The 15,030-nt window shown below is 40.8% G+C and overlaps 2 protein-coding genes across 9 annotated transcripts in view; both read left to right on the forward strand.

Annotated features, from left to right (window-relative positions):
- The first annotated feature begins 2,615 nt into the window (after positions 1 to 2,615).
- Positions 2,616 to 9,671, forward strand: APOH (apolipoprotein H). The gene is made up of 8 exons (XM_074847018.1): positions 2,616 to 2,729; positions 3,891 to 4,067; positions 4,662 to 4,758; positions 6,144 to 6,220; positions 6,790 to 6,978; positions 7,551 to 7,730; positions 8,215 to 8,412; positions 9,272 to 9,671. Exons 1-8 carry the CDS (start codon positions 2,666 to 2,668, stop codon positions 9,340 to 9,342), a joined length of 1,053 nt encoding a protein of 350 aa, XP_074703119.1. The 5' UTR covers positions 2,616 to 2,665; the 3' UTR covers positions 9,343 to 9,671.
- Positions 9,672 to 9,825: 154 nt separating this feature from the next.
- The window catches only part of CEP112 (centrosomal protein 112), a 177,610-nt gene continuing 172,405 nt past the window's right edge, over positions 9,826 to 15,030 (forward strand). For 3 of the 8 annotated variants that reach the window (XM_074847017.1, XM_074847008.1, XM_074847011.1), the window contains exon 1: positions 14,231 to 14,330. The gene's annotated coding sequence lies outside the window, so the exon portion shown is untranslated. Of the gene's footprint in view, positions 11,255 to 13,875; positions 13,945 to 14,230; positions 14,331 to 15,030 lie in introns of those variants that run through there. The other 5 variants (XM_074847007.1, XM_074847009.1, XM_074847006.1 and 2 more) reach the window with 5 other exon arrangements.

The raw sequence follows: 15,030 nt of genomic DNA on the forward strand, positions 1-15,030 counted from the left end.
CTTCAGTCTGTCTAGTTCTCGCAAACTTTCTGCATAATATCTGTAGGAGAAACCAATTCCTGTCTGAAAGTCTTTGTCTACCTTCCTATTACCTTCCGTCCCGATCATTACAATGTCTTTTCCTATTGTCATGACAGCTCCAGTTTGACCCCTGGTGTCAAGGTTTTTCCATCATCTTTTTCTTTTAGCATCCCTCTACTATCTTTTTCCTCCTTCTCTTCCACATGACATTTTTACCTTCACTTTTAAGGCCTTTGCTGCCTTACCATCTTCCTCTCTCTTAGTCCTTACTGAAACCACTCTGATCAGCCAGTCATTCTGGTCTCCATCGTTTAATTGCTATCTTTTCAAACACACACTCCTGAGCTCTGCTATGCTGCCCTACACAATTTTATCTGGGCACCACTTCTGCAAAGCCAGTTCATTCACATCCCTCCTGCATATTCTCCTTTTAGGTTATGCTAGACAAAAACGGGTAACAATTAGACTGCTGTGACACTGATACTCCGCATGTCATGCTAGCCGATATCATCTCAGGGTGTTCTTGCACTACTTTCTCTGCTTGCAGCTACCCTTTCTTTCCTTAGAATATAACACTATTTGTGGTAGAGACCATCAGTCTGCTCTCTATTTATATGGTCAATAACGAAACAAAATTCTGCTTCAGGATTTGGTTTATAGGAGCTATGATAATAAATAGCACATGTGCTAAAGGAGTGGGTTGGATTTGATGGAAAATCAGATTCTATAGATAATTGCATCCTATCACCGAATACAGAAAGAACTAAGTTGGTTTGCTCATGCTCTGCCAAGGTGAATCCATACAACAATAATCACATCTTCTCCAGTTACTGGAAAAGACACAGTTCTTTGTAACATACATTCTAATGTTTCTTATTGCAGAGAAATAAGTTTTCAAAAAGAATCACAATATTGGCAGTTATTATGCAGTTCTGTGAAATGCATATTTAAATATTCCTTCCTTTCTCAGTTTCACATGCTATTATTCAGTTTTACTTTCAGTTTTAAGAGCAGTAATGTTGTCACACACAAAATCTATGGAAAAATGAATGTGCATATAATTTAATCTTTTTTTTTCATCTTCTTAAAGTAGTATAGCAAACTTTTCAGTTCAAGTTTATATCTGTATTATATATGGTAGAGTACATTCTGCCATCTGCTGAGCACAGTGAGCAGTGCTCATATGGTCAGCACTGAAATGGATAAAATTGTGCCCATCTATTCCTGTGCCATTTTAAACACAGGAAAGAACGTAATCAAATAGCCAGCAGATCTAAGGAAGGATTTAAACCAGAGGCAAGAAAGTTCATTAGAGCATTGCAGTGTGTTGGGAAGGGAAAAGATACCTGTGAAATTTTGTAGAGAAAGAGAAGAGGAAGAAGCAGGCTGTGCCAAATGGAAAAATAATCAGATGTAAATACAGAAAATGAAGTCAATTTTTTTCTTCTGTTGATTTAGCAGTGGTACTTTGCCCTTTGGCACTGTGTATTTGGTAAATATTTTGAGCAGGACATTCACAGCATTTTCTTTCTGAGAAGAAAAACATGTTCCTAATTGTTTAATGTTGTGTCTAAAATTTCTGTTTTAAATGCAAACAGAGAAACTTTACAAAACAAAAATAAACAAACTATTTAAGATCACAGCAGCAAGAGTTTGACATAACCTAGCTTCTCGTTAGAGCTTCAAATGTCCCTCACTCCCCCTCACAGGCTGTGAGTCAGCAGGGGAGGAGGATACTTAGATTAGAAACTCCAAACTGTGGAACAATGATTACACAAATGTTATTTTGGTTGCACTTCAGATGCTCCTGCAGTTAAAGTCTGCTGAATTAGAACTGCAGTGATCAGAACCGCAGCTGGTATCTGTGGAGTTTTGACTTGATGACCCCAACTCGCAGCGCCAAAACATGTTTTTATACCACCCAAAAATATGATTTCAGTTTGGCCCCCTCATCACAAATAAGCAGGCCAGAGTCATTATTTCACTCTTCCTGCAGCACTGGTGCTGTGAGCCCTCTCTCTGATGCTTTTAGTTGTCTGTTAATCAGAAGATGCTTATTGACGACATGAATCTGATCAAACTGGCCCCTGAAGCCTGAAGTTTCAGGCCAGATCATCATCTAGTGTGAACTGGCATGAAGTTGGTATCAACACTGGAGGTGTATGACAATACCAATGTCACTCCAACACTAATCATTTCATCTTCAAAAGATTTTGTTATAATTATCGGACTCTTTGGTACAGGGAAATGTACACGCTCCAGTGATAAACAAAAGCTTCTTAGTGACAGTTCTATTATTTGAGCCAATATCATATTCCAAATACCCTCATCCTCTAAAGATGCTAAGAAGATAATATTGTTTTTTCAGAAACGTCAGTCCCACCAGGAGATGCTCTGCAGAAACAACCGGAGACGTTTTCAGCAGAGATCACTATTTGAATTCCTGCATTATGTACAAATGCAACATGTGATGGTTGTTTCATCCTTTATTACAAGCAAGACAAGGAACCTTTTATTTTCTGTTTACTGGGATGGGAAAAAATACAAAGAGTTAATATGTAACCATCCTTTTGCGGATGCCTTTATTTTTAAGGGGAGAAACACTAGACCGAGGGTCATTTGGGAAGCTCGTGGGCTGGCAGCAATGTTCCTCCCGGCACTGTTCGCGTGCATAGTAGCTCTGAGCCACTGTGCTCTTGCAGGAAAAGGTAAGCACCTTCCACTTTCTAAGGGCAACCCTGAAGTGGGAATGAGGGAAGCTGGAGAAAGCAACAGGATTTTAAAGCCTTCAGACAATTCTGCTCAAGTGTTTTGGAGGGGAATTTTTTCTGACAGCTATTTCCTCTCTTCTTTTCCCCTTCCATTTCTTCCTCCATCTCTTCCTACGGTGGGGTGAATTGCTGTATACAAAAGTATAAAATGGAGGAAAATAGAAGGAATCCTGACTGAAGGTGTGGAAGCCAGGTTGCCTGCATGGCGGGGAGCACTGCGTGTGCCAGCACTCAACCTCGCTGCGCCCCTCTGCCCAGCTCCCTGCTCTCCTCGCTTTCCCCTCCACCGCAGGGGCTCCCTGGCCCGGCTCTGGCCTTGCTTGTCTCCTCTCTTCCCCTACGCCAAGAGCTCTGGGCACTATTTAATGTACTCTTTCCCTCTGTTTGCCATTCTTTTCTACAGCATGAGCTTCATGTCCCTCTGTTCTCTCCCCACAATCTCAGCAGGAGCCTCTCTCCATGTTCTTTGCAGGAGTACAGTCTGCACCCTCCGTTCCTCCCTCGCTGCTCCCCTCCTGTTCTCACTCTCTGGGTGATGAGTTGCTCACGCTGTCAACATGTTAAAGCTGTTTTGGAATCAGAACTGTCTCATGTAACAGAGCGTTTGCCCCACTGAACAGAAAAATCGGGGAAACCAGAGAAAAAGGAATTTAATTTAAAAAAAAAATAATCCCATTTCAGGCTGACCCCACCAAACTAATTTAGATTAAAACTGAAATGCATTAGCTTGCTTCTAAGTCCCTCTCACCCTCTTTTGTTCAAGATAATTTACCATCATTGACTCGCTGTGCAGAATACCTTCATAGATCCATTCTGAAGCAGAAGTAAATTTCAGTAAAAAAATGTGACACAAAATCTAACTGGGGCCATCGACAGAGCTGCCGAGAAGAGGAAGAACACATTTTTTTCTGGCTAATGCTTACAGCAGCCATCAGCTGCCTCAGTGAATTACGTACCTATAGATTACAGAAGGACAGTTTAGCTCAGTGCAGGAGCACACTATAGCTGATGGTCAGACAGAAACCTGTGCTTCCAGTTGAGAAATAAAAACAACTCCAGTTTTCTGCCCAATTTCTTCTAGTGTCTCCTTCCCTCCAGTCTGTTCCAGGCCCCCAGAAGTGCTATTCGCCACAATTGATGTAAACAAAAACGTGTATGAAGTGGGTGAGCAAATCGAATATACCTGTAGGCCCGGGTTCATCCCCAATAACGGCCAGCGGAAGTACACCTGCCTCCCGACGGGCAGGTGGCCCCTCAATACGCTCTTATGCCTACGTAAGTAAAAGAAAGTAAATCCTACTCCTAGATTTTATGCCATGCGTTGATCTGGAAAGGGTATTTTATAGTCCACGCGAGGAATCTGATGTATTTAAACTGATACGCTTCCGTTGTCCAGTTGTTCTTCCCTTACTTGTCGGAAGACAACGGGGTGTGGGGGAGAAGAGGGGCAGGTAACAGGGGAAGGGTCTTCCCACACACATCCCACACTTTCCCTTCAGCCTCTGCTCCCGGATGGTGATGGAGATTGGACTCGGATGAGGTGAACCTTAATCTGACTCAGCCCAGCAGTGCTTATACTCCAATGACATACACTGTATTTATTGTGTCCCTCATTGCCCATTTTTATCATTTCATTGCACAGAAGTTATTTTCCTCAGACAATCAAATGTTAAAAATTATTTAATCACAAAGACTTTGAAAATACTATATTTTGATAGAAATGTAAAATAGCTAGATTTATGATATGTAGTCCACAGACTAGAGAAACATGAAAGACACCAGGACCCCTTTATGAGCAACTTGTTTCCATTATTCTAGCTTCATGCCTCATGAAATAATATTATCCTTTTTTTTATCTTTAATTAATAGCAAAGAGATGTCCCACTCCTGGACCCCTGAACCATGGAAAAGTTGATTTTCTAGACGCCCACTATCAGAGTTCTTTAAGTTTTTCATGTGAACCAGGGTAAGCATTTCTTTCCTGATGCTGTTAAACAAGTAACCCAAATCACAATATTACATTCTAGTATCCCCTGCTGCAGTATTGCAAGCCAGGGAACTTAGAAAACTGCACATGAAACCCCACCCTCCCTTCAGAAACTGGGAAGAAAAAAAAAGTCTATCTAGTGATCCTCCTCTGTTCAGTCTTGGCTATAACATCCTGGAGTTTTGCTACTCCAAAGCAATGTCTTACAGATATGAAAACCAACAAAATATCAGAGATTTTATGCAAAGATTTATTCTGGACTGCTTTCCCCTGTTTTTTAAATCCTCTTATTACATCATGAGATGAAATCCTACAGCAGAGAGAAGATAATCTCCATCTAAGTTGCTATGCTGTTAGGCTCTAGAGACTGAAAATTTTGTTTCTATGCCTTTCCAAGCTCAATAAATGAAAACATGAGGTTAATCCTAATTTGGTCCCTGGAACAAATGTACTTTTACTCAAGGCTACTTGCTAGCTTTAGAAATGTGGATGCATTTAAAGAAAGAAAGATAGTTATGGTAAATGGAGGGAAATATTTGATAGTAACATACAGTTCATTTTACTTGGGTAATTAATTAATAATTAGTCCTTACCTGGGAAGGTCATAAGTGAAACATAGCCTAGAGTTTACTGAAGAATATCAACAACCTCAGCTACTTCCTTCTTCCACCAAACAGAAGCAAGATGAGGAACAAATAAATTCAACTATGACACCAAATGTAGCAATGAGACTTGATTTACTTTTGCTCATTATAATTTACTGGTTTCCAGCTGTGTGATATTGAAATGATAGATACATGATGAACATTTCTTTAAAACTCAGAGTAAGTGCTAATAATATAAGTACAGAGGATGGGAGAGGAGCATTTAGAGTACATATGGAAATTAAATTGGACGATTTGGCATTAAAATAAAAAGAATGCACCTCAGTAACTTTAGTTCTTAAGAGTGCTGAGTTACCTGCAATAGTTTGATCCTAATTGCCATAATTAGCTAGGAACTCTTCCCCAGAAACCATAACATTTACATTAGCAATCATACATCAATGCTCACTACTTACATATATCCACAGTATTAATCAGTTGTAGAAACTGATACGTAAGATAGAATATACAGTTGAAACAGCAAAACATCTTGTTGTATCAAGCCTTTTATCTGGATACTTGCAATACTTGAATACTAACAATTTTTTATATCTGAATCTAAACTTCCTTTGAGATCAGTAAGTGCTAGAACTAGAGAAAGATTTCAGAAGCGGACTCTTAAGTCTGTTTATGAGAAATGGTAACCTTCCCTGCAAAGAACAACTCGATTCTTCACCATGTTTGTTAAGCTTTCTGATAATCAGGTCTTTTTGTTTTCAGTTACAACCTTGTTGGGACAAGAACAAGCCAATGTATGGCAGATGGAAAATGGAGTGGAACTTTTCCACAGTGTCAACGTATGTGTTTAAATGCTACAGAACTACTCTATCCTTATTCTTATAACAGAAAGATTCCTTTACGTTGTTCAGAATTCCAGATACTCTTATGCAGAGGCCTCCTAGAGTGCCGTGCAAAAAATGGTTAGGAAAAATCAAGAAGAACCCTGTAAGTTTGGTTTTAGATGTGTGGATTCTAGCTTTAGAGAAATACAGTTTAAAGGTCTGTACACAAGGCCAGGATCAGGGATGCTATTTACAGCTGAAGGTAAGATGCTTATCTACTCAAATTCATTCTCCCTGTGTATAAAAAGAGGATATTGTCATGCCTTTGCAACTGTTATTTTTTGATATAACCTGTCCTGAATAAACACTACTGAAAAAGCAATACACTGCATAAAAATATAGCAAAAATCACAAATGACATACTCTAAGGCTCCTGAGACTTTTAATCTGAACATTTTGTTTTGTTAGCTATGCTTCCATAAAGGGCTGTGTGGGTTAATTTGGTTATAAGCATATTGCTCCTGTGATTCTAGTAATAATTTGATCTTTAAGCTTTCATTTCTATGAACACTGTGCTTTTCTAGCGGTGACCTGTGCACCTCCCTCAATTCCTGAATTTGGAGTCCTTTCTTACCGTCGCTTAACAGCTGGAAATATTTCTAATTTCCTGGACACAATTACTTTTGAATGTGTACCTCCTCTTGCACTTATTGGGAACGAGACAGCTACCTGTACGGCCAACGGGAACTGGAGCAGCATTCCAGAGTGCAAGGGTAAGTAACTTTTATCAACACCTAAAAATATTCCCTAGAATTATATATATAAAAATATATGAACAACCTTAATAATTTTTTTACAATTGTTATTGCAAACATACAGTAGAATTATTCTGAAAGTCAGACATGTGAATGCAAGGTGATTGCTAACAAGATTGCACACAACATGGGATTGACAAAGTATTTGCTGCGGATATAAAGGTTATATAAACAGGGTCTGTTAAATGTAGTTCACGGAGGGGAATCAGAGCCTGGCCTCCAGAGTGCAGCGAACATTTTATTCTATTAAGTGCTAGGATTAATCTAAGAAACAGACAACCTTACCCTTAGTCCTGAAAACGTCACTGGTTTCAGTTTTTTGATATAACCAAAGATTGCAATAGATGTGTATTTAAAACCAGTGATATTTATTTATTGTGAGTTTTTGAACTATCTTTCCTCTGGCTATGTTTTCCTGCGCAAGAGGCTGAAATGAACCACCATGGAAGTTTATGTCTTTTTCAAAGTATATAGCATGTCTTTTAGAACCACAACATTGGTAAAGCTTTGGTTTTGTTTTTGTCCCGCAGTTGTCACTTGCCCCACTCCAACAGGAATAGAAAATGGATTCATAGAGTTTGCTGTTCGTAGAACATATCACTACAATGAAAGCGTCAGCTTCGGCTGCCAGTCCAGCTACGTGCTGGATGGACCTAAGCATTCCCGATGTGAAAAGACTGGAAACTGGTCCACAAAGCCAACCTGTAAAGGTATACACACGCTGTCTGTTAGAAACCATGGATCGAATTGACTTTTCCTAACAGACCACTGCTCGGATTGTTAGGGAGCTATTACACCTTTGTGCAAGAGCTGTCCTCAAAAGAAAACCAAAACAGTAATTTCAAGGCCCTAATAATCTAAGACCACTCCCAACATTCAACACTGTGTGACATGATGTATCTGGATTTACTTCAATAATCAGCCACATAACTTTATCTTGTCTGAGTACTTCCTCTACTCTTCCTATTTAGTTAATTTTCTGGATTTTCCCTGGAAACTTTTCACCCCATACTTCGGGATCTGAATTTCTTCAACATTGTAATACCAGCAGGAGTCCTATATATGAGTGGGACACATTATTTTTCATACCCAAATGTCACTTATACAGATTTCTGATGGGATCTAACCTACTCACTTTTCAAAACAGAGTTTTAATTACCCTTATGTGTTGCTGATAACTGGATTGTTTTACAGGACCATGTAAAATACCAGCTAAGAAAGCTGTAGTGTTATACAATGGCGAGAAGAAAAGAGTTCAGAATGACCTTAAGGAAGGCATTCAGCATGGTGAAACTATATCCTTCTTCTGCAAGAACAAAGAAAAATCCTGTGCCTATACCGTAGCTGTTCCGTGTGTGGATGGCAACCTTACTCTGCCCGCCTGTTTCAAAGGTACGAGCTAGACTAAACACGAAACAGCTTCTGTTGGTGGAATAACAAGTACTTTAGTGGGGGGGGCAATGTCATAATTTATCTTCGAGCCCTATTTGACTGGCTAATTCATCTGCCTTGTACTGATGTTACTGGGTATTTAGGAAGAAACGGTCTGAGAGAAGGAGAGAATACACAGCAAGACTTTTCTTTTGGTTAAGTCAGAGCCCTGCTTTAATCCCTGTTCTGTTCTTAGAAGGTGCTATTTAGCAGTGGCCTAGCCCAAAGAAAAGGCCATACATAAAGTATTCTGGGATTTCATGAATCCTTGGATCAACATCTTGTACAGGGGAAAAGAGCCTGAACACTGCTGCAGCATGAGAACCCGATGTATTCACTCCTGTCCTGGTGAATTAGTCCCACATTATGCTGATTGGTAACACACTGGTCTGACTTTGGATCAAGAGTGTTAAAAAGCACCTGACAGCTGTAGGGTGCAATTGCTACTGGAGGAACTGGTTCACAGACACACAGGTTTTTAGAATAAACAGACTAAATACTGAAGTCTGTTAGCAAGAAGAAATTCTTTGCATTTATTTTATCAATATTCCTTGCACAGAATATGCCTTCTAAGTTTTATTTTCATTTGTAAGTGAAGAAAAAAACAGCCTATGCATGATGAAAACATCTTTCCTCATATTTGGTTTGGCTTCTGATGGATGTAGCTTAGCTTTCACTAAAAGAATTAAATAGAGTATTTCTTCTAGTGGTTTTACAATGATGCAAAGATTGATTGCTCACCTAGCAGGGTCCATGAGACATTATTTTCAGCTATCATATTTCAAGAATTCAACACAAGTTCTTAACCTGTTTTCAACAGAACGTGGCTTTTTTTCAAGTCTTGTGAAGAAGGACCCATCAGACATGAAACCATGTGAAGATGAAGCATGAATCAGAGAAGTAAAACAGTACTAAATTTCTGCCTTACTGAGATAAAACATTACATGTAAGAGGAAAACTTAGGTACCGTGAGTGTAGATTTCCAGGCGAACTCCAGACTCTCTGCGAATGAAATCTCAGCTGTTTTCCCAACCACCATCCCTACCAGCCTCTTTCACAAGCTGTGACACATTATTTCAGCAATTAACTTTCATTGTCTTTCCTCTGCTTTCTTCAAAATTCCTGCAAGACTACTTCTCTTTCCATATTTCCAACATTTATGCAACTGTAAATTACTTTCTCAATAGCAGTCCCTTTACAATAAAGTAATTTTGAGTCAATAGTGCATTCTTATTTAATATTACCTAATCATCAATCAGATCCTTTAGCTCTTAACTGATTTATACAGAAAGGCCTTCCTCATTAGTAATTAGCTGGGTTCTGATTCCATTACTGCTCCCCTGTGACAGGGAGTGGACCTTTAATTATAGACAGACAGAGGGTCATCAGCCTAGGATTTTCGAGAATTTACGTAAGTAAAAGACTGATTTCCAAATAAGTTTAGAAGCCAAGTATCCAACCATGGTTTAAATGTCAATAGCATCAGATAAAGGGTTCTTCTGCACTTCTAAAAAAAATGTTAAAGTTAATAAGACTATTTATGTTTTCAAGATTCTAGCTTCACCTGTTGTTTTAAACAACTGTTAATTTTTACCACTGTTTCAACATTATGCAATGTAACTGATTCCTTTTCTTAAAAAAAAAAAAAAAGAGAACTGTACACCATTGAGCAATAGTAATGATTTCTGGTCATTGAGCAGCTTTGAAGTAAATCACACTTTCAATTTGATTTATGATACAGGTAGTTCACTGGAATGATCCTGTCTGGCAATTTTTGTGCTTATGTCTATTTCCATTCAGAAAAAAAAATTATAATTTCAACATACTAGAAAGCGATAGAGAAATGTTTATTATATACTTAAAATAAATTGTAATGAGTTGTATGTGGTTCCTGCTCAAGTATAACAGCCTTCTCTGTGATTAAAAGCAGAAGTAAGCTGCACAATAAGCAAGCTACTGTAGAACTTTTTAAAAGGACCATTTAACATTAAGAACAAACTGCTTGTAAGATGTAACATCTACCACTAAAAAACTCGGAACATACTCTTATTATCTTTTTTTTCTTTTGAAGGCTGCACATGAATATTTTAATAGTATGACTGATATAATTTGTTCTTATACTTCCTATTTTTAAGGAGAGATTGAGAGATTGAGGCAGCTATTATTAAATATTTAATACTTTGTACTCATCAGCAATTTAATTCTCTCATGTAGAGATAGACAAATTCAGGCTAGCAACTGAAGAGGGTATTTCATTGGTAGAACGTGCACTGCGTTTTGGTTCCTGACATGTTTAAACAGGATCCTTGAATGACATTTGACTTATAGGCCATGATGTTCATAACTAGCTTTAGCACCGACACAGATCAGCTGGCAGGAACCAATCTGTTTGGCAATCTAGTCTACATGTTGTGTGGCTACATCTCTGGGATCGGGATGTTCAGGACGGTAGCTGAGATACCAAGCACAGTTTAATATTAACTTGTCTTCCACAGCAAAACACTGTGAAGCTGGTGTAAGTAAAGTTAGCATTCACCGTCACAGAAATGCTACTTTTCCCTGAAATGATTTGTATTTTGCACAAAAGCAGTTGCCCCAGGAACATTCAGATTTTTCTAAGCGAATTTTCCCAGTTCTACTTACCCATGCAGCAAGATAACAACTGATCACATCAGCTGGCTTCCTAGCTGGATATGCAGTATTTGAATACTTGAAAGAATCACCCTTAGGAGCCAATGTTCATACGCTGAATTTATTATCTAGTCTCCTGAAGCAAGAAGAGGGAGAAAAAATCTGTGACCTGGTAAGTCTTTGAAGTAGTGAGGTGTTTGTGAATCACAACTTTTCAGACATGAAAGGTTCGCTTAGAAGGTCTGAAAAATAATGTATTGCAACTAGAGGTGTTCCAAAGGTACGAATGACTGAAACCTGCCTTTTTTTTTTTTTTTTTTTTTCCCCCCAAGATGTTTGAAAGAATGCCTTAAGCTGTGCTCATGTTACTTGTGGCAACCTGCTAAGACAGTTACAGAGATAAGAGAACGTGGTAAAATGAGATGAAAAAAAAAAAAAAAAGTACTGAATGTGTTTTACTTAAATGAACATTTTTTTACAATTCAAATTGGGAATTTGTTCTGTATTCTGGTTGGAATATCTATGTGTTCTGTAATGGTGTATCTATAGTGATTTCCTCAGGAGGGTCAGTGCATATCAGTACTCATCATGTCCAGGCTGCAGCTTTGTCATTTCTTGAACTTTAGAGTTTTTTTTCTTTTTCTGGACAGAAGTTATGAAATTGTCAAATCAATGCAGGTAGGCTTCGACCCCTCTGGCCACCCTGCTCTGCATTGGTAAGCAGACCCAGAAACTGGATCTATTCCCTCAGGAAATTTTTCCTGGAGTGCTGGTTCCAATTTCATTTGTTCTGCTCCGCCTCATGTTCTTTTTCACCATATACCAGCAAATTCAGTTTTTCAAAGTATTTTGTGATGAGCACGGCAGAGACATATTCAAACCTGAAGGCAACGTGCAGATACAAATCAATGATACCAACATACAAAAAAGTTGGCTCAGAAATTCCAACCCTTTTCAATTTCCAAAAAGCAGATTTGCAAAGCTGGACGGAAATTCAAACCTCTCGCCATATCACCTGGCCAATATGGTGATGTGCTGCCCTTGAGAAACCTACCTGGAAAGAGTCACGTTATTAAGTCCATTCAGCCTTCCATATTCTACCAACTAACAAAACTCTTGTCTGCCTCCTGTGATTTGCACTAACCTGGACAAATGATTACAAAATTCCCATGACAAATCTGGGTATCTGAAGTGGGAATTCAGAGGTGAAAAGTTCGGCAAGCTCAGCTGTTTGAGCAAGTCAGCCATCCAGTAGTCTTATTGTTTTGCAAGAATCTACCACTATTTTAAAACAGATTAATAGTCATATCTTCAAACGTGTACTAAATAACAATTATTTTAAATTTGGTATTTAAAGATAATAAATAATCTTTGTAACTGACTCATGAGATTCCACCCTGGATTAAATACACTGCTTCTATGCGAATGTTGATTTAAGGAGCAATGTGCAACCTGAGCAGGCAACCCATGTAGCTGTCACAGCTATCATCGGATGAGCCCCAACGCAGAATCATTTCTGCTGAAGATTAGCTGAGAAATCAAAGAAAACAGCCAATTTTCTACTGTACATTTAAGAAATTCTTGTTTGATGTATATATGCATGTGAATCAAGCTTAGAAGAGCTGAAGAGTTTACTCGTTTGAGATAAAAGCACTTTAGACGCTATACACACAGTAAGGCCAGTGACAGATTTTAGGGAAAGAGAAGAAAATGAATCAAAGAGGTCAGATGTTTTATTTGGGATCACACTCACACACACAATCATTTCACTCGCTCTGGAAGAGTCTGAAGAGCTGAAAGGACTGGGAGATTTCTCTAATTCTTTTGGATTAATTGCTGATTTTCTTGACGTGGCTAAAAAACGACATGTGTAACTACATGGCTACAAAACAAAGTGTAAACTGTGTCTTTTTTGTAGAAATATCAGGCATTCACTTTTACAATTTTCTATTCCACAACACCCCCTCATATTCTCCGTCCTTGGGATAGGACAACTCATGAAACATGAGCAATATCAAGCAAATTATGTATCTGGGGCTTTGAGCAATCTGGTCGAGCAGAAGGTGTCCCTGCCCATGGCAGGGGGTTGGAACTAGATGATCCTTAAGGTCCCTTCCAGCCCAACCCATTCTATGATTCTATGACATTAAATGTTTTAAAGTGAACTCAAAATCACACTGTTACCTACAAGGATATACTTGAACAAATTTCCCTTAGAAATGCTCAGAAACTGCAGATAAAATTGACTCTGCAAGTATTCAGCCTGGACCTGCAATTTCAGTCTCATTTTAACAGCTCATGTTTCTGGCACCCACTCAGGAGCTACAAAAACATTGCTCTGAGTCAAAAGCTACTTCTGATTTATTGACCTTTGATGTCCGAGTGACAAATATTTTTCACTGAGCTTTGAGTGGAAGCTTTTTTTTCCCCTCAAATACCGATCACAATGAAGATACAAAACTAGATATAGCCGATATCCAACTAGCAGCAATTAAAACAAAGAAACACATCCCAGACAACCCAGAGCCATCTCCTGCTGTTTCTGCACCCTCACTTCTCCGGGCCAGGCTCTCCCGCGGTGCCGAACCACCGGGTCTATCCCCGGGTAACCAGGCCCCAAACCACCCTCATTAAATTTCTGGCATCTCCCGTTTCTGCCCTGGTGTTCCCTCAGGCTCCGCTGGGCCCTGTTCAAGTTTCCGATGTGCATGCACGAGTGAGTGTATAAATAAATATTTATCTATGTACGTGTGTGTTTGGGTGGCAGCGCGTTGGGTGTTGCCACAATTGCGGTGTTTGGTGCGGCGGGCCCGGCCGGGACAGCCGCCACGGACCGTGCGCGAGGTGACGTTAATCACTGCGGTCAGTAATTAACGAGCGCAGGCTGTGATTGGGCTTTTGCGGTGTAACGGGACCACCGCCAAGGCTCCGTTTTACTCTCTCAAGCCCAAGAGTTTTTTTCTGTACCGGCTTCTGGGCAGGACTAACCCCCCCCACTCAGCCACCCCCTCCCCACCCCTCAGGGCTTGAGGCGGCGGCGCCCGGCCACCGGCCAGCGCCCGCCTGAGGTTTCTCGCCCCGGGCCGGGCCCCGGCGGGCCCGCGGAAACGGAAACGCGCGGGGCCGGCAGCCGGCGGGGGCCGCCGGGAGGGGGGTGGGGCCGGTTTGAACCGTTGGCCGCTCGGCAGGGCCGGCGCTGCGCGGGGCCTTTCCTCGGAGCCGGGCGCGGGCGCTGCGGGGGGAGCGAGGTAAAGGGGGCGGCGTGTCCCGGGGGCGGTGCGGGGAGAGGGGCCGAGGGGCGCCTGGCCGGGGGCGCGGGGCCGGTTTGTGGCATCAAATCCCGCGAACTTCATCCTGGGGTCGGGGTGATTCGCTGTGGTAAATGGTGGGGCTCCTGGCAAGCGGGGCGGTGAGGCACCCCAAAGGGAAGGGGGGCAGCGGCTTGTCTTCGTCTTGTGGGGGACGCGGGCGGAGCTCGGGCCGGGCGCTGGGGCCCGGGTGCCCCGGGGGGGTACGGCCGGGCCTGGGCCTGGCGGGGGGAACGGGGCTTGTCCGCGGGGAACGGCCCTGACGGCTTCGGCGGGCGGGCGGTTGGCAAAGACGTGCTCAAGTTGGCAAAGACGTGCTAATTTGCAAGCTCAAACGTACCAAAAAAAATGTACAAAAAGCTGGGAAACTACTGACAGATGACCTTGGATGAAGAGCTCGTTTGGCTGTCTTTTCAGTACTCTCTTAAAAAACAGTTCTGACAACATTTGTTGGTTCTGTAACCTTTAACTTGCAGGTCAATTTGCTGTTCATGCTCCTTTTGTCCCCTCTTCTTAACAAAAACCCCAAACAAAAAACTAATTCTAAGGAAGAAAAATTTATGAATGCAGCTATGACACAAATGCCTTTAGGTGTAATATACAAATTGTGTGTAACTGAATACATTTCTGTGTGGTTGAC

This window comes from Strix aluco, chromosome 21 (genome assembly GCF_031877795.1).
Source record: "Strix aluco isolate bStrAlu1 chromosome 21, bStrAlu1.hap1, whole genome shotgun sequence".
In the NCBI taxonomy this organism is placed as follows: Eukaryota; Metazoa; Chordata; class Aves; order Strigiformes; family Strigidae; genus Strix; species Strix aluco.